The sequence below is a fragment of the Bufo bufo genome, chromosome 2, assembly GCF_905171765.1.
Source record: "Bufo bufo chromosome 2, aBufBuf1.1, whole genome shotgun sequence".
Lineage (NCBI taxonomy): Eukaryota > Metazoa > Chordata > Amphibia > Anura > Bufonidae > Bufo > Bufo bufo.
The window spans coordinates 468,597,012-468,617,860 of NC_053390.1; the positions used below are offsets into that span (position 1 = coordinate 468,597,012).

Sequence of the window (20,849 nt, forward strand, 5' to 3'; positions counted from 1 at the left end):
CCTATGTTTCATATTTCCCATAGACCTTCTGCTAGCATCTGGAGCTAGTGCTTTTTCCACAAAAAATGCTGTAAAAAAAATATGAAAGTCCAACCAAAAAAAAAAAAAGCTATTAAAAACCTACGTGTGACAGCATGCTAAAGGAGTATATACCCTTTATATATCTCCAACCTCACAAAATAACCCATATATTTACTACTTGTGCTTGGTTTCGGCAGATATGTAATAAGTAGTTTGGAGTTGCTAGTGGCTGAGGATTACATGATTGTTTACCTGAATGGTGCCACACCTCGACGTAGAATGCCGGGGCTAGGATGGCTGAAGAAGTGCTATCAGATGATAGATAGGAGGTGAGTTTATATTGGGATCTAGTGATGTGCCCATTCTAATATATTTACATTTCTGTCTTTATTATTGAGCTTGCAATAACCAAGAATGACTACTTACTGCATGTTAATCACAAATAATAAACCATCCTATAATTTGTATATTCAGGTTGGGCAATAGGATAACCCAAGTTTTGATTGAGTAGACATCAGCTTTAGTTTAAATGACTGAAGTGGAAAATATTTAGACATTTCACTACCAACAGAACATATAGATTCTAACTACTGCCTATGAATCTTTTCTATGGCTACAGTCACATCTGTGGGACACAGTGGCGTACATAAAGAAGTAAGGGCCCTATAGCAGGATCAAACCCCCCACACAGGACAACAAGGGTTTCTGCCTAAACCCTTTTCAATGACCCTTGGGCCATTTTTCCGCTGCTTAATTTGCTAAAAGTTGTTCCTTTAGAGGGTAGAGTCCTGACCAAGTTTTCACCTCCAGTAGAAGAGGAGATAATCCCAACTAAGACTGGGCCCCTTCTTGCCCTGGGGCCCATAGCAGTCGCATGGTCTGCCGCTATGGTCCCCTTGTGGGACTCTTTGTTTATGTTCCAATGTAGGAAAAAACAAACAAAAACAAAAAAATGGAAGCAATGGATCTGTTAAATGACTAACAGCAAAGGCACCTGATGGACCTCATTGACTATAATGAGTTTGATTGGGTTTCCATTACAGTTTCAATCATTTTGCTGAACAAAATACCACTGCATGCTCTGGTATTTTCTCCTGTTTTTATCTGTGATGGAGACTCCTAACAGACCTTTGCTGCAGATGTAAACCTAAATGACAATAACTTTAAGTACAATTGTGGCAAAAAGTTTTGAGTCTGACTCTAATTTTGGTTTTAACAAAGTCTGTTAATTCAGTGTTTTTAGCTCTTTTTGGCAGATGTTTCTATAGTATACTGAAGTACAATTAGAACTTGCATTTCATAAGTTATTTTTTTTTTTCACTTTTCTTGACAAATACACCAGGTTTATGCAAAGACTCAGTGGGTCATTTATCATACTGAAATACGCCTATATTAGGCGTATTTCAGGTGCAGATGGTGGCGCAACAGTTAGTTGCGCAGCTATCTGTGACTTCTCCCAGATCTAAAATTGTGGACATGGTGTGGGCGGGGAAGGGGATGAGCCGACAGGTGCATCTCATTTACCAGTTTCTACGCCTGTTTTAGGCATAGAAAGTGGTCTAAATGTAAGACCGCTCGGAAGCTGTCTTACATTTAGAACTGACGCTAGAAGTGCCAAAGTTATGGAGAGGCCCAAAATTTCATCATGCTAAAAAAACATTGTTCATAACCAAATTGCTCCTGTATGGCTTGGAGAATTTGCTCTTGGAGGAGGTTTTGATGCCATTCTTTATTCATGGCAGTGTTCTTAGGCAAAATTATGAGAGATCCCACGCCCTTGGATGAGATAGCCTTTTCTTCTCTTAACAATCATTTTTTAAAATGTCCCAAACACTCTGAAGGGGGCTTCATCAGAGAAAATAACTTTACCCCAGCCCTCTGCAGTCCAATCCCTGTACTTCCTGCAGAATGTCAGCCTGATCTTAATGTTTTTCTTGGAGAGATGTGGCTTCTTTGCTACCCTTCTTGACACCAAGCTATTCTCCAAAAACCTTTGTCTGACTGTGCAAAGTGGCGTAGCGTGGGTTGCCAGCACCCGGGGCAAGCCAAGTATTGCGCCCTGCCCTTCCCCCCCCCCCCCCACCTGTGGTCACGCCCCTTTTTACATATTATGCAGTAGATATCACTTGCAGTCATACGTAACACTACAGATAACACAGTGATAACTCTCGGAGTACAGATAATGTCGTAGATGGGTGTGAGCCCCCAGAATTCAGAACACACACAGTGTGACCTGAAGTCTGTGGCCAGGCTGCTACAGTGTGGGCCAAATTCTATATCCACCCTCCCATCACTACAGAACATACAGGGTAATACAGCGTCCCATATCACTTACATCCAGTGATGTCTCCTTTGCTGTAGATGTTCTCTTTCATCATCTTCTCCTTTCAGACCTTCAGACCAGACCACCATTTTTCAGCCATTTCTCGTCTCTGCAGTTCGACAAACAAAATCTTAGTTTACTACTTTTCCATCATCCTCCCATCTTCTGGACAAATCATCCTACCATACCACCCTCAATACCGTGACGATGTGCTCCCCAATATTATACTGCAGAAACCGATAAACCCCCTGACAATACTAGTACCACACAAATAATGCCCCCTCCAATAATTATTGGCACACACTGCCCTAAAATTACTGTGCCCAGTAAATAGTGCCCCTGACCCTAATAGTGTAAACATAATGTCCCCCAAAAATAAATTTGGTAAGCTGATACTGTGCCAAGGTGCCCCCACAGTAATAGTGCTCCCAAAAGTCCCACCAATAGTAATAATTCTCTGCTAGAGCACACATGGTAGTAATAGTGCTCCTACAGTGCCTCCAACATGTCCCCACTGTGCCCCAGAAGTAATAATGCTCCCATAGTGCCAATACTAGTAATCATGTTCCCCATAGACCCCCAGTAGTAATAAAGCCCATCATAATGCCCCCAGTAGTAATAATTCTCCTTATAATGTGTACCACTGAAAAAAAAATACCCCCTTTTAATGCCCCCAGTTGAGCTAATGCCCCCATGGTGCCCCATAATGTGCCAGTATAAAATACCCCTATATAGTGCCCCCAGTAAATGTCCCCATAGTGCTTCTTTCCCCCCTTCCTCCTAATGTCCCCCATAATGTACCATTATAAAATGCCCCATATATAGTGCCCCAGTAGATGCCCTCAGTGTCCCCCATAATTTGCAAGTATAAAATACCCCTTCTTAGTTCCCCTCATAGATGAGCCCATAGTACTCCTCTCTCCCCTTCCCCATAGTACCCACCATAATGTGTCCCAGTATAAAATTCCCCTATATAGAGCCCATCATATAAAATACCCCTTCTTTGTGGCCTCAGTAGATGCCCCGATAGTGCCCCCAATAATGTGCCAGTAAGAAGTGCCCCCATAGATGCCCCCACAGTGGCAACCCAATAATGTGCCAGTAAAAAGTGCCACCAATAATGTGCCTTTAAGAAGTGCCCCATAGATGCCCCCGAATAATGTGCCAGTAAGATGTGCCGCCATAGATGTCCCCAATAATGTGCCAGTAAGATGTGCCGCCATAGATGCCCCCAATATTGTGCCAGTAAGATGTGCCGCCATAGATGCCCCCAATAATGTGCCAGTAAGAAGTACCCCCATTGATGCCCCCACAGTGCCCCCAATAATGTGCCAGTAAGATGTGCCCCATAGATGCCCCCAATAATGTGCCAGTAAGAAGTGCCCCCATAGATGCCCCCTAATCATGTGCCAGTAACAAGTGCCCTCATAGATGCCCCCCAATCATGTACCAGTAAGAAATGCCCCCAAATCATGTGCCAGTAAGTAGTACCATATAAAAAAAATAAACACTTATACTTACCTCCATCAGGCTGGCAGCGATGCGATGACGGCACTAGCAGCCTATCAGAGGAACAGGGAAGGGAGACGCTCCCCTGCCCCGCCACAGCACATCTATCTGTATACAGATGACTACGGAGATGAGCGCTTCCACAATGGAAGCGCTCATCTCCCTGTGCCCTGCCACCGCCCCCCCACTTGTCACCAGGGCCGCGCCGCCTGGGGAAATCGCCTCACTTTGCCTAATTGGCGGTGCGGCCCTGCTAGCCCCTCCTGGAATCTTGCGCCCGGGGCAGCGGCCCCCCAGCCCTCCCCCCCACACACACACACACACACACATGCTACGTCACTGACTGTGCATGCAGATTCACATGTCAGTGTTTTAGTCAGTGATTGTGAGCCAAAACCAGGATTGGAGCCTACACAGACAAGGTATAACCCTTTTGCTACCAGCGCCAGTGGCGTACCGCCAATATAGGCAGACCACGCCGTTGCTATGGGGCCCGCAGCACAGGGGGGCCCGGAGCGCATGGAAGGCCCCGCCCCCTAAGTCTACTCTGCACAAGTTTTTATTCATAGTTAATTGAGGCGCTCAGGCTGCCGTTGCCCGCCCACTTGTGTTATTCCGCCCCCCCCCCCTCCCCTTGGTTTACGCGCCAGCTTCCTTTCTGACCTGGCTACAGGCTCCAGCTGCGGGCTCCCGGCGTCTGCTGCATTTCACACTGGCCGATCCTGCTGCTAATTGGCCAGTGTATCGCAGCAGGAGCAGGCTCAACAATCACAGAGTGCGCTCGTAGTTGTCCTCCTACCTCCGCTCTAAGCTTACGCGCTGCCCGCCATCTGCCCATCAGCCAGTGAGTGCAGCCTCCCCGACACAGACAGAAGGACCGCTCCATAGTGTGCCTGTCACAGTAAGAAGACAGCAGTCAGTCAAAAAGTTAAAGTTCATGTATGGTTGGATGGGTATTCTTGATGGGGGGGAGGGCAGCAGCAAGCAGTGTTTTTTTTTGGGGTGGGGGGCCCTGTAAGATCATAGAGGACTCAGGAGGACAGTGTGGTTTCCTCCTAACCCTCCCCCTTCCCCCGGGGGGAGCACGCTGTCCTCCTGAGTCCTCTATGAACCTACAGGGCCCCCCCTCCCCAGCACATCAGTCACCTTGCGGGGGTGGGGATATGATTAGTGGCTATGTTCACACTGTGCTATCTAACCCCTATAATGCCCCCCAAAATGCCAGGGCACCGTACTTACCTCATTCTCCGGCACCCACATTGCTCCTGATGCCCACACAGCCGCCACTGCCCCCATCCCGTCACGCAGATGAAAACATCCAGCGACATGGGGGGGGGGCAGCCAATAGCAGGCCACGATGGAAACGAGCCTCCCTAGCATCGCGGGTGACGCTAGGGAGGCTCATTTCCGACACGGCCTGCTATTGGCCGCCCCCCCCCCCCCCCCCCCACTGGGCATAAGTATTATCTGTATGCGGTGCCTGGGCATTTTGGGGGGCATTTTTCGGATACTGGAGTTTTTTATTTTTTTTTCGTTTATGTATTTTCGTTTTTCTTCCGTATCTTCCTTCAGCCATAACTTTTTTATTTTTCCATTCACATAGATATATGAGGGCTTAATTTTTGCGGGAGAAGTTGTTCTTTCATATGGCATACAATGTAGTGGGAAGCGGGCAAAAAAAATTCCAAATGGGGTGAAAAAATAATAATTCTCCACAGTTTTATGGGTTTTGTTCCTACGGTGTTCTCTTTGCGATAAAACTGACCTGTGCCCTTCATTCTCTGAGTCAGTACGATTACAATGATACCACATATGTACAGTTTTTTTTTTATGTGTAAATAGTGTAAAATAAATTAAAACTTTGAAAAAAAAGTTATTTACTTTTTCACATCACCATATTCTGACCCCCATAACTTTTTTTTATAGTTATATCTACTGATCTGTGTGGGTGCTCATTTTTTGCTGTATTAACTGTAGTTTTTATTGATACCATTTTGGAATGTGTGTGCCTTTTTTATCACATTTTTGGGTGTTAGAGAAGTGATGAAAAAATGGCGCTGGTAGCAAAGGGGTTAAGATGTGGGGATGGGCTATGTCAGGCCTTAGCACAGTGGACACAGGCACTCGTTCAGCTGTGCTCGCATACATATGGCGCCCTGTATCCACTGTCCTGTGCCCACTCTGCTAAAGTCCACATAGCCCATCTATGTCCAGCTTTACCAAAGCAGACGGGCAGGAGCAGTGATGTGTGCTGTGCATGGCTCACTGCAGCCCCAGTGAGCTCCTTACTCCCATACAGCACTGTCATATCAGCGGTGTATGAGAGGTAATAAAAAATAAAATAAAAAAGATTTATCCCTAACTGTTTCAGTAGGTCAAGTATACATTTCTTTATTGGCAAATGGGGGTGTGGCAGGGGGAGGAGCCAGGGCAGGGTTAGGGGGCCCAAGTCAGATTCTTGCTATGGGGCCCAGTGATTTCTATGTACGCCCCTGACCAGCGCAGTACATGTACAGCGCTGGAGCGATAAGCAAACATGGCGCCTGCTCGCACGTGCAGGGGGAGTCATGGTCGGCAGAGAAGAGGCTGACAGCATTTAAACTGCAATTCTTATTTTGGGCACCAGGTGGCAGGCCAACATAAGAAATGAGCAATAGACAGTAATAAATTCATTAAAAAAATTCTAAATTTTTGAAAGATATAAAAGTTTAAATCACCCTCCTTTCTGTATAATAATAAAAAAAAATACCTAAATAACAAAAAATATAAACATCATAGGAATCACCGGAACTGAAAACGCCCGTACTATTAAAATAAAAATATTTTTCCAATATGACGAATGAATATAAATGTAAAAAAGTATTGTAAAAGTATAATGTAAAAAAGGGTTAAAATGACCAATTTGCCATTTTTTTCATTGCTTCCCTTATCCAAAAAAATGTAATAAAATGCGATCAAAAAGTTACACACACTCCAAAATGGTATCAATAAAAACTACAGATTGTCTCTCAAAAATGAGCCCCGACACAGCTCAGTAGATATAACTATAAAAAAAAGTTATGGGGGTCAGAATATGGTGATATAAAAAACAACAACTTTTTTTTCAAAGTTTACATTTATTTTTACACTATTTAGACATAAAAAAAACTATACATACGAGGTATCGTTGTAATCGTACTGACCCAGAGAATAAAGGGTCATTTTTGCCGCAAATGGAACACTGTGGGAACAAAACCCATAAAATGGTGCAGATGCACCTGTTTGTTTAGAGCCACACCTGGCTTTGGCTCAAAATCACTGATGGAAATCATTGACCGAACACTGACTGTGTGAATAAGGCATTAGGAGATGGTCCTGACACTTGCTGGACTTTCTTGGGTGCCCGGAAGTCTTCTTAACAGAAACTGAACCTCTCTCCTTGACGTTCTTGATGATCTAATAAATGATTTAGGTGCAATTTTACAAGCTGTGCCCTTGCCTGTGAAGACCTTTTGGCGTAACACAAGCATCCCCCACCCTTTTTAAGATTAGTTCATTTGCATGGCAAAGAATGACTTTACAATTAAAGGCAATTCATCTGATCACTCTCAACAATCTAGAGTTAATGCAAATGGACAACATAAAAACTGAAGCAGCAAACTTTGTGAAAACCCAAATTTGTGTCAGTCTCAAAACTTTTTCCCATAACTGTATACACATTGACAAAACATAATGTACTCAGATAGAATGGTCATGTCAGGGCTTCCAAATTAAATTTTTCAGCAGGATAATGCTCACCCACACACAGCAAAGATTGCACACTATCTTGGCTTGTCCATTCACCAGATTTATTGCCAATCGAGCAATTATGGGACCAGCTGGTACACCAGCTTTGGCAACCTATGAGTGTGCAGGATCTACATGTCAAAATGCAACATCTGTGGACAAATGTGCTCCAAGACACCATATGGAACCTGTATGCCTCCATACCTAACTGTATCTTACCTTATATTCAGGCTAGAGGCGGTCCAACAAGGTACTAGAGCCTCCATTCAGTTGTACAGTTTTTCCCAATAAACGTATTCTTTTGATCTAATATTGCAATCACTTACATATATGATCATTATATTTACACATAGAAAGTTTCATTCGATTTCAACTACTCCTTCTTGGTGCATTACTTGGTGTGTTATTTTTTTTTTTGTCAATGAGAGTATATTAAATGGCCTGGCAACAACATTAGAAATGACAAGAGATTTTCCAGATTGTACATACACTGTCTGCATAATTATTAGGTATTTTGACCATATCATTTTTACGCATATTTTTCTACTCCAAACTGTATAACCTTGAATGCTTATTGGCTTGAAGCCTATCTGGTGATGTCTAATTGTGTAATGAGGGAAGGTGTGGCCTAAGGAGATCAAGACTCTATATCAAGTTGTGCATAATTATTTAAAATGGGCCAAAAAAGGGATTTAACTGACGCTGAAAAGTAAAAAATTGTTAAAGGGGTTAGCCACTATATAAGTACTTTCCACTATATAGTGGGAGGTAGGGTAAAAAAAGAGTTTCCTAATATACTTTATAAAAAAAAATCTGAATGGTAATGTTTTTATAATGAGCCCCGCCCCCTCAGCCCCGCTCTGTGTGCAGCCAGTTCGTCCATGGCTGCACGCGACATGGAGGAGTGTCAAGATACTAGTGGAATACTGCTGGAATCCAATGGCAGGGACAAGGCCTGTACACAGGAAGCACCGGAGTCTTGAATAGGAGGTTGCAGGACTGAAGGATAAAGCAGAGCCAAGCAGGCGGAGCCGTTACTGGTAGCAATGGTGCAGAACCGAAGGATGGAGCAGAGCCAGGCAGGCGAAGCCGTTACCAGTAGAAATGGTGCAGGACCGAAGGATGCAGTAGAGCCGAGGTCAGACGAGCAATGGATCAGGACAGGCGTCACAGGAACGTAGTCAAGCAATCTGGGTCGGCAACAGGAGGCAGCAGGATGTCACAGAGTAGCAAGGTAAACCGCAAGGAGGAGGAACAAACCAACTCTGTGACAGGGCGTCTGCCCTGGCGCAAGGCTAGTAATGCTGCTTCAGCTGTAGCACCTCGATCGGGATCATCAAACATTTGACTCATGGCATCGATAAAGTCCTCTAAGTGATTTAGCCGGTCGTCTTTAATCTCAATCAATGGACTAGCCCAGGCAATGGCTTTATGTGTCAGCAGCATAATAATACATAAGACTTTAGATCTATCAGTAGGAAACTGAGTTGAATTCGCATCAAAGTATAGCCTACATTGATTAAGGAACCCCGGAACTTGTCGCGGTCTCTGCCAAATATGAATGGTGGTAACTTAGGGGTCATTGCAGGCACTATAGCGGGTGGTACAGAAACTTGATTCTCCAAGTGGACTATCCGGTCGGATAATGTCTGCACTGTACCACGTAGCTTATGAATCGGTTGTTCAAAAATTTTGATGTTGTGGGAAGTCTGTCCTTTAATGGCGTCATATTTATTTTTTAAAGTCTGCATATTAGCCATAGCAGTCTGCAGTTGCTTAATGCGAACCTCTGAACTCCCAGTCCCGGCGGACTCCATTTTTGGCTTGAGTATTCTGTCACAATACTAGTGGAATACTGCTGGAATCCAATGGCAGGGACAAGTCCTGTACACAGGAAGCACCGGAGTCTTGAATAGGAGGTTGCAGGACTGAAGGATGAAGCAGAGCCAAGCAGGCGGAGCCGTTACCGCAGACAGGACTCAGGACGGACAGACAGACAAAGACTGACCCCCAGAACCACAGCTTACAGGACTATATAGCTGGGTAACGAGGCACCTGGTAAGCCACACCCAGGCACAGCAGACAGGGGAAGTTAACCCCAACAGAACCGGATTAAAGATACACAGGAACAGCACACAGGCGAATACAGGGACAGGCGTAGTCCCTGGCAACCAGCATACTCGGATACAGAACTGGGCATTGCCCTTGGCAACCAGGATACACGGATACAGAACTACAGATACAGTCAAAGGGGTACACAGGCAGGTTCACACAAGATACGGCAGCCAGAAGCAACCAGCCTGCACGGAATCACCCGCAGCCAGTACGCAAAAGGAATGCAGCCAGCCAGCACGGCAACACAGTCACGGTGAACCGCGCCGTGACAACCCGTTTTAAAATGGTTTTCCAGTTTAATAATCAAATGCCGAAGTTATAGTCTTGCGAGACTTCGGTGATAACTCATTTCGCCTCGCAGGAGCCCATACTTTTTAATGGTGTACGGAGATGAATCTCCGTACATCATTAAAGCCAAGTTTGGAGCGAAGCAATTTTGGATCTAGGATCTGAAGCCCGCCTCGCTCATTCCTACCTATAAGTCTCCATACCATGAAGCACTTTCAATAAGTATGTCTCCACACCCAGCTGATCTCTTTAAGGAGAACCAGTATCTTGTCTAAGCTGCATCCAATGTATTGCACTCAACCAGCCAGAATCCTACTACGTACTGACAAGGGGCAAGCACCCCAAAACAGCTGTCTATGGATGTATTTGGATGAATTTAGTCATAGTATGAATGTACAATATCAGATTGTTTCTAAAACTGCCATACATGACTGAACCATGCAGCACTATATTCACAAAACATTCTGTTCACAGTTTGATTTTTTGGAATTGAATATTTTTGTTTTCTCATACAGACTGAGAAAAAATTTGAAATCTTTAATAATTGTCCACCCTTCCTGGTTCATCAGGACTGTATTGGCAATCTCCAGACCATTCATAAGGTAGGATTATATTTTTTCAGCAGTATTCACAAAGCTGACTGATACTGTAGTTGTAAATACTGATGGGTGTAATACTGAAACAGACATTGGTCCTCAGTCTTAGGGCTCATGCACACGAACGTATTTTCTTTCCGCTTCCGTTCCTTTTTTTTTTTTTTGCGGACCGTATGCGAAACCATTCACTTCAACGGGTCCACAAAAACAACGGAAGGTACTCTGTGTGCATTCTGTTTCCGTATTTCCATTCCGTAAAAAAGTAGTGCATGTCCTATTGTCTGCAAATCACGGTCCGAGGCCCCATTCAAGTCAATGGGTCCGCAAAAAATATGGAACGCACACGGAACACATCCGTATGCCATCCGTATTTCATCCGTATTTTGCAGATCCATACTGTACAAATGCTATGCCCAGCCCATATTGCTCATGTGTTTGGTGATTAATAAGTTACTGTTTCCGTTTCCAATCCGCAAAAAAATTGATCGCATACGGAAACAATACGCATATGTTTTGTAGAATAACGAAACACGAGGACTTAAATTGGAGAAAAAAAACCCTCAGATACAGAACAACGGATCCGTGAAAAACGGACCGCAAAATAACAACCGTCGTGTGCATGAGCCCTTAGGCCTATTTCACATGAGCATATTCAGTCTGGGAAACACACTCTGTGTGAGCTTATCAAGTGAGTGGGACTGGGCTGTAATGTATGACCAATATGCAGAATTTTAATGAATAATTTTTTTTTTAAACTTGAGATTCCTTGCAAACAATTTGCCAATTGTAGCAGAGATACATTCGATTTTTTTAGTCGTCTTGCTATTCTAGCAGAAAGAGTTGACTGGCGAAGCATGTACAGTCAGGTCCATAATTATTGGGACATCAACACAATTCTAACATTTGTGGCTCTATACACCACCACAATGGATTTGAAATGAAACAAACAAGATGTGCTTTACCTGCAGACTGTCAGCTTTAATTTGAGGGTATTTACATCCAAATCAGGTGAGCGGTGTAGGAATTACAACAGTTTGGATATGTGCCTCCCACTTGTTAAGGGACCACCAGAAGTAATGGGACATAATAATAATCATAAATCAAACTTTCACTTTTTAATACTTGGTTGCAAATCCTTTGCAGTCAATTACAGCCTGAAGTCTGGAACGCATAGACATCACCAGACGCGGGGTTTCATCCGTGGGGATGCTCTGCCAGACCTCTACTGCAACGGTCTTCAGTTCCTGCTTGTTCTTGGGGCATTTTCCCTTCAGAAAGTGAAATGCAAGCTCAATCTGATTCAGGTCAGGTGACTGACTTGGCCATTGCATAACATTCCACTTATTTCCTTTAAAAAACTCTTTGGTTGCCTTTGCAGTATGCTTTGGGTCATTGTCCATCTGTACTGTGAAACGCCGTCCAATGAGTTCTGAAGCATTTGGCTGAATATGAGCAGATAATATTGGCCGAAACACTTCAGAATTCATCCTGCTGCTTTTGTCAGCAGTTACATCATCAATAAATACAAGAGAACCAGTTCCATTGGCAGCCATACATGCCCACGCCATGACACTATCACCACCATGCTTCACATATGAGGTGGTATGCTTAGGATCATAAGCAGCTCCTTTCCTTCTCCATACTCTTCTCTTCCCATCACTCTGGTACAAGTTGATCTTGGTCTCATCTGTCCATAGGATGTTGTTCCAGAACTGTGAAGGCTTTTTTAGATGTTGTTTGGCAAACTCTAATCTATTCCTGTTTTTGAGGCTCACCAATGGTTTACATCTTGTGGTAAACCCTCTATATTCACTCTGGTAAAGTCTTCTCTTGATTGTTGACTTCGACACACATACACCTACCTCCTGGACAGTGTTCTTGATCTGGCCAACTGTTGCGAAGGGTGTTTTCTTCACCAGGGAAAGAATTATTCGGTCATCCACCATAGTTGTTTTCCGTGGTCTTCCGGGTCTTTTGGTGTTGCTGAGCTCACCGATGCGTTCCGTGATTTTAAGAATGTTCCAAACAGTTGTTTTGGCCACACCTAATGTTTTTGCTATCTCTCTGATGGGTTTGTTTTGTTTTTTCAGCCTAATAATGGCTTGCTTCACTGATAGTGACAACTCTTTGGATCTCATCTTGAGAGTTGACAGCAACAGATTCCAAATGCAAATAGCACACTTGAAATGAACTCTGGACCTTTTATCTGCTCATTGTAATTGGGATAATGAGGGAATAACACACACCTGGCAATGGAACAGCTGAGAAGCCAATTGTCCCATTACTTTTGGTCCCTTAACAAGTGGGAGGCACATATGCAAATTGTTGTAATTCCTACACCGTTCACCTGATTTGGATGTAAATACCCTCAAATTAAAGCTGACAGTCTGCAGTTAAAGCGCATCTTGTTCGTTTCATTTCAAATCCATTGTGGTGGTGTATAGAGCCAAAAATGTTAGAATTGTGTCGATGTCCTAATATTAATGGACCTGACTGTATGTACAGTGTTTTTGGTCTTCTTTCATGGGGACTAGGATCTATTATGTCCTGATCATGTGATGGACACACATGCGTCCAGCTCGTTGTAGACACTGCTCTAAGTTACTGTTATGAGCCACGTGATTTTTAACTACTGGATGTAAATAGTGAAGGTTTTTAAGGATCTTAAACACTTGATGAATTGGTACGAAGTAAGAAGTAAATAACTGAATTAAAGAAAAAAAAGTGCACAACTGAGGTACAAGGTTCTGCACCAAGAACATTATATGAAAAATTAAAGGGGTTTTCCCCTCTGAAAGGGAGACCTGCAGCTCCCTCACAGCATAGCAAGCACAACGCCGTACATTGTATAGTGACTGCGCTTGGTGCCAGGCCTATTTACTTGAATGGGACTGAGCTAAACAAAGGAAATGTGACCAATAAATGTGTTGTCATTTGCCTAGGAATGTGGGGATGCAAGGAGTCAGACCCCAAATGATAAGATATTGATGACCTATCCTAGCTCATCAATATTTTACTCCCAGAAAAACTGTTTAACCTTGCCAGTTGCCGATGCAATATGGAATGAACTGTGTCTTCAAAATGTGTTAAGAGTTTCTCTGCCTTCATTTATTTGTAGAAAAATATAGCTAATGTGAAAAAGATGAAAGAAGGCATTGGTTTAACTCTTTTCAAACCCCATTTTCTTATCTAATCTAAGTCTAAAGACAATTGTCTTAAAGGGAACCTGTCATCAACTTTATGCTGACCTCACTGAGGGCAGCATAAAATAGTGAGAGAAATGCTGATTTCAGCGGTGTGTCACTCATCAGCTAAAAGTGGTTGCCGAGAATCAGCATCATAACAATCGCAGACCGGGCCTGGAAAAGAGTCAAATCTACTTGAGAAGAGTCATGGTTATTCATAATCTCCTGCACTCTCACACATCTGCTGATGATTGGCAGTTCTCTCCTAGACATCAGCAGGTGGACGGGAGAGCAGGAATTCATGAATAACCAGGACTCTTCTCAGGTGGCCGTGACTCTTTTCTAGGCCCAGTCTGCAATGATTGTGATGTTGGTTCTCGGCAACAACTTACTTTAAACTTATAAATGACAGACCGCTGAAATCAACTCACCTGTCTCTACTTTATACTGCCGTTAGTATGGGCAGCATAAAGATGATGACGGGTACCCTTTAAACTAAAAGCATGAGTAGTAGGACAGACTGTTTGCTAGGGATGTGTTGCCTGACAAAGTAAGGCTACTTTCACACTAGCATTCGGGTGTCCGTTCGTGCGCACCGTTTGAAGGGGCTCACGAGCGGCCCCTGAACGCAGCCGTCCGGCCCTAATGCATTCTCAGTGGAGGCGGATCCACTGAGAATGCATCCGCCTGCCAGCGCTCAGCCTCCGCTCCGCTCAGTGAGCGGACACCTGAACGCTGCTTGTAGCGTTCGGGTGTCCGCCTGGCCGTGCGGAGGCGAGCGGATCCGTCCACACTTACAATGTAAGTCAATGGGGACGGATCCGCTTGAAGATGACACTATATGGCTCAATCTTCAAACGGATCCGCCCCCATTGACTTTCAATGTAAAGTCTGAACGGATCCGCTCAGGCTACTTTCAGACTTAGAAAATTTTCTAAGTAATAATGCAGACGGATCCGTTCTGAACGGATGCAAACGTCTGCATTATCGGAGCGGATCCGTCTGATGAAACATCAGACGGATCCGCTCCGAACGCTAGTGTGAAAGTAGCCTTAATCTGTATTGGCACTGTGTTAACGCACAGATGTTGAAAGCAGCTTGGCAGAAATCACACCATGCATCTCAGACTGCTGGATTAATCCGATTTTTATTAAAAAAAATAGAACACTCATAACCAAAACAAAAGAAGTGATGTCCTGATACAAACTGAAGATGGTACAAATACAGACATGTTACATTGACTGTTTACTATGGTCTTTGACAGCGTGAAGTTTATCAGTAAGATACAGTATGTGCATAGTCTGGAGGAACTGGAGCAAATAATTCCTATGGAGAATGTACATATCCCTGAATGCGTCTTACAGTAAGTTAAGAATATATTGCAAATTGAATGTTATATATGGACTTCATTTCCTTCTGTATTTAAAGTAGTATCCTTTTATTTCTCTGTTTTACCAAACCAATCCTTTAGTTTAAAAAAAGAAAATCAAACATCAAATATTTTCAAACTATACTTTGAAATGTAATATTATTGCCAAGTTGTAGTTCTCCGTTGTCATAGTAACATAGGGGGTCATTAACAAACAGATATACCCCCCTTTCTGGCATATATCTGTCACAAATTGCAGCACAAAGGTTATTTGCACCACAATCTTCCCCTTTTCAGTCACTCACGCCAAGTCTAAAAAAGGGGTCGTGGTGTAGGCGGGCCCTTCTCGTGTATCATTTTCTGCAGCATTTTCGTCGGCGCCTCTACATAACTTGGGTGGATTAACCGCCAGCACAGAAGGGACGAAGACCAGCGTCTAAATCGCCATTCTCATAAATGTCCTCCATAGTATGTTAGGCTGAATAAAGACATCCATCCATCCAGTTCAGCCTGTTATCCTGCAAGTTGATCCAGAGGAAGGCAAAAATCCACTGTGAGGTAAAAGCCAATTTTTCTCATTTAAAGGGAACCTGTCACCGGGATTTTGTGTATAGAGCTGAGGACATGGGTTGCTAGATGGCCGCTAGCACATCCGTAATACCCAGTCCCCATAGCTCTGTGTGCTTTTATTGTGTAAAAAAATAATAATTGATACATATGCAAATTAACCTGAGATGAGTCCAGCGTGAAGGAGCCCAGCACCATCCCGCATCCTCAGAATCTCCTCCTTGCTCCCCAACGTCAGAAAGCTAGATCGCCGTAATCTTGCGATGCGTGAGCTATGTGGACTGGGTATTGCAGATGTGCTAGCGGCCATCTAGCAACCCATGTCCTCAGCTCTATACACAAAATCCCGCTGACAGGTTCCCTTTAACGGGAAAAAATTCCTTCCCGACTCCAATCAGATAATCAGATATAAGGCTACTTTCACATCTGCGCTTTGTATTCCAGTTTTGAGATCCTGCAGAGAACCTCAAAACTGCAAGCTGTGGTTTTGTGTCCGGTCTGTGAAAGGGAACAAATCAGATCTGGCACTAAAAAAAAGTAAGTCAATGGTGCTGTTTTTGGATCCTAAAAAAACATATCCATTACCCATTTAATAATGAAGACTGACTACACACTGCGGTCTTCATTATTACATGAAAGGCAGTTGGCAGGCTATTTGGCCACGTGGTTCCTCACTGCAGCATGGCCGCTCTGTATATCCTCCAGGCAGAGTGGCCTGGCGGATATACATGATTTATAGCAATTTATGACTAATTCGAAACAAATCGAATTTCTTGACTAACTTCGGCAAAGTTGCCACATCAAAATTTTGCTCATCTCTAACTATAACCTATAATATTATTACACTCCAGAAATGCATCCAGGCCCCTCTTGAACTCTTTTAGTGAATTCACCATCTCCATCTCCTCAGGCAGAGAGTTCCATAGTCTCACTTTTCTTACTGTAAAGAATCCTCTTCTATGTTTGTGTACAAACCTTCTTTCCTCCAGACGCAGAGGATGTCCCCTTGTCACAGTCACAGTCCTGGAGATAAATAGATGATGGGAGAGATCTCTGTACTGACCCCTGATATATTTATACATAGTTATTAGATCTCCCCTCAGTCGTCTTTTTTCTAAAGTGAATAACCCTAATGTTGATAATCTTTCAGGGTACTGTAGTACCCCCATTCCAGTTATTACTTTAGTTGCCCTCCTCTGAACTCTCTCCAGCTCTGCTATGTCTGCCTTGTTCATAGGAGACCAGAACTGTAAACAGTACTCCAAGTGTCAGTACTCCAAGTGTCAGGAATACGTTCTCATCACATGCATAATCTTATTGGCCTTGGCAGCAGCTGCCTGACAATGGATTCTACAGTTAAGTTTGCTGTCCACTAAAATTACTAAGATTTGGTACACATTTACACATTTGCCGGGAACAGCCTGCTGGATCCGTGGATACTGGGCGCAACCATGCACTGCCGAGATACCATCCGGCCCCATTCACTATAATATGGCGAGGAGCACCCAGCAGTTTTTGTCCACCCGCTTCTCTGTATACTTGCCGGGTAGCGGCCGAATCTCTGACGGTCCCCGGAAGAACCTGCCGGATCTGGTTTACCGCAAATGTGAAACAGGCCTAAGTGCTTTTCCATGTCGGTGTTACCCAGTGTTTTACCATTTAGTGTATACAGGTGACTTGCATTATTCCTTCCCATGTGCATAACCTTACATTTATTAGTGTTAAACCTCATCTGCCAATTCTCTGCCCAAGTGATGGTGACCCAATCTGAGTGTGTACTGTTAATAACCACCCTCTGTTTTCACCGAACCAGTTACTTACCCACATACACACATTTTCTCCCAGTCCAACATTCTCATTTTATATACTAGCCTTTTATGTGGCACAGTAACAAATGCTTTGGAGAAGTCAATATATTCTATACTTGTCCGCAAAACGAACAAGATTGAAATGTTCTAGTCCACAGACTTGTGGATGTGTACAGCAAACGGGTGCGCTGCCCGCATCTTTTGCAGCCTCATTGAGATGAATAGGTCCACGTCAGATCCACAAAAAATGCAGATCGACTGTGGACAGAAACTACGGCCGTGTGCACGGGTCCTAAGACTGACAAAATAACAAGCCTGGTTGCTGGTTGGAGAAATCTAGACTTGCTGTTTGTCGTCATTTCTGTTTTATTATAATTAGCCGAGAAGGTAGCATACATAGAGTAATGTCATATTTTACTGCATAGAGTATAACATGTTATTATAGCATTTCTGAGTAAAAATATATTTCTATTTGTTATGGCAGTGGATGTGAAACCACTGATGGGTGTTAACCAACAGATTTGGCTTTGGGCTAATCTTAAGGGCATCATCCTGGCAGTCCCCTGGTATTCACCCCTTAACCCTTGTACAGGGATCTGGACTTCACTGTAGGGGAAGCACCAGGTTGCTACCTCCTGGAATAGTCTCTGTGTGATTGGCAGCTGACCAATGCTAGTCAGAGACACCATTGGGGGGTACCCAGGGATCAAGCAAAACTGTAGTCAGAGACATGCTGGGGTCACAGCAGGCAGAGTTGAAGCAATCTGATAAACAGACTGAGGTCCAGTGTCACGGATGATGTTGCAGATAGCTGGAAGTTATGAATAAACGTCCGACTGGCTTGATCCCAAACTAAGGAGCATATAGGTGACCCCTATAAAACCCTAAGAGCTCACCCTGACTGCTAAGCACATACAAGGGTCTCAAAGGTAGATGATTGTATGCCCCCGTACCTAGACTGTACCAGACACCTGAAAACCCTATAATAGTGAGAGGATACGACCACCGACTCCCTGTACTTCATACGGAGGGAGTCAGGGTCACCTAGAATCAAGACAGCAAGGAAACACAATACATGAAAGGACTTATCTGAACAAGCAGTAGCAGAAGCCTCCAGCAGTGAACACTTCAATCCAGGAAGTAGTGTAAACCGCAAAGTGAGGCAGTATGGGAGGGAATATAAAGGAAAGAGGATTAGTCTAAATAGTTGACACCTGGGAGAAGAAAATAAGATGAGAAAGTGAAACCAAAACAAAGAACATCATGCAAGAGGTAGAGAAGGACGTCTGTCAGACCTTCTCACAGAAGTGGCGGTGACATCCAGGCAGGCAGTGAATGATCAATAAGGTCAAGCACAAGTCAAGTCTCAGCGGAAGGTCAGAATCTGGGAAACGGGCAGAATTTGGTTGACAGCTAGACAAATAAATACAGCACACTTTTGCAGGAACTAGCAATCTAGACAACCTATTGCTTAGGCCCCCCCCCCCTTTCCTCATAGGGCAAGGTCCATAAGTACCCAAGGGTGGCCAGCCAAAGGGCCGGTGTGAATTGGGGTGCATGTGCTGGCCCTTTAAGATCCAGGGGAAGCATACACACACGTCCTATGGGAGAGGGAAGAGAAGGTAGACAGGTCTGGGCAAATGCCTCCAATGTAACACTATTGTTTCCAATTAATGCAATAAAATATTAATTTTAAAGTAAACATAAAGGGGTGTTCCACTGTCTAGATATTGATCAATAACAAATTGGTTGGGGTACAACCTCCCAAATCCCTACCGATCAGCTGTTTTCTGTAGCCACAGATGCTGGAACCAACACAGTTGAAAGCACAGGAAATAAAAAAATTCTGGCCATTGTGTAGTGGCAGTACTGTGACCTCAAAGTCGCAAACAAATCCAGCACTGCTGGATTTTTTTCAATTCTGGCATAATGTCGTAAAAACCTTGAGTTATCTTTTCATGGGACAACACTAAAGATATGGAATTTTGATACAATGTAAAGTAGTTAGTGTACAGCTTGTATAAGGGTACTTTCACACTAGCGTTAAAGTTTTCCGGTATTGAGTTCAGTCATAGGGGCTCAATACTGGAAAAAAACGCTTCAGTTTTGTCCCTATTCATCATCAATGGGGACAAAACTGAACTGAACAGAACGGAATGCTCCAAAATGCATTCCGTTCCATTTAGTTGCGTTCCCAGACCGGAGAGCAAACCATAACATGTTGCATTTTGCTTTCCGTCCTCTCTGCCACAATAGAAAACTGATCCATAGTGTGAAAGTAACCTAACTTTGGTGTAAACTTGGTGTTTCCTCAAAATAGCTCAACACACAGCCATCAGGGGCGTAACTATCATAGTGGCAGACCAGGCGACTGCTATGGGGCCCAGGGCAAGAAGGGCCCAGTTGTAGTTGGGATCATCTCCTCTTCTACTGGAGGTGAAAACTTGGTCAGGACTCTACCCTCCAAAGGAACAACTTTTTGTAAACGAGGCAGTGGAAAAATGGCCCAAGGGTCATTAAAGAGGGTTTAGGCAGAAACCTTTCTGTCCTGTGTGGGGGGCCTGGTTTGATCCTTGCTATGGTGCCCTTACTTCTCTATGGTGAAAAAAAAGACAATGCAACAGCACCCTGCATACCAGATAAAGTACAATAATGCCTTAGTCCCAAAAATTATTATAGTGCTAATGCTACGCTTATTTATAAAGTGAGATGCTTGGCAAATGCATTTTGTACAAAACCATCTGAGCCTGTCTGCTGAACGTTAAGGCGATCTCTGTTAGACGGGTCCTAACACTAAATACTACCTGTTATGCGCCATAATGGCCGCAATAAAGTTCAGGAAGTGTTGGATCCACATGCATGTCAACTCTGCCTTTTACCATTTTTGGTGCCATAATGGCCTCCATTACTTACAAGGGATACAGGTACCAACATGCATGCCGAGCCCACTCCATACCTTTCCTTGTGGCAGACAGCTTCCAATAAATGTAGTGAGAACAGGCCACTGGCATTTGCATTAGCACTATAATATTTTTTGTGACTATGGCATTACTGTACTTTATCTGTTATGCAGGGTGCTGTTGCATTGTCTTTTTTTCACTATGTTTTTAGCCACGGCAGCGTGCACCTGCGCATTGGGTTGTGCTGACTAACCCCCTTGTATTGGCAGACTTACTTCTCTATGTACGCCACTGGCAGCCATTAATGTCTAAATTGCTGGCAACTAAAGTGAGTACACCCCTAAGTGAAAATGGCCAAATTGTGCCATTTTGTAACTCGTTAGTGTTACAAGGTTTTAGGTGT

General features: G+C 43.8%; 1 protein-coding gene across 1 annotated transcript in view; it reads left to right on the top strand.

The window, feature by feature from the left end:
• The window catches only part of ATCAY (ATCAY kinesin light chain interacting caytaxin), a 116,556-nt gene that overhangs the window by 64,511 nt on the left and 31,196 nt on the right, over nucleotides 1–20,849 (top strand). Inside the window, exons 7-9 of the mRNA XM_040420422.1 lie at nucleotides 219–350; nucleotides 10,537–10,623; nucleotides 15,067–15,165. Of these exons, the coding sequence (XP_040276356.1) occupies nucleotides 219–350; nucleotides 10,537–10,623; nucleotides 15,067–15,165 (318 nt within the window). The remainder of the gene's footprint in view (nucleotides 1–218; nucleotides 351–10,536; nucleotides 10,624–15,066; nucleotides 15,166–20,849) is intronic.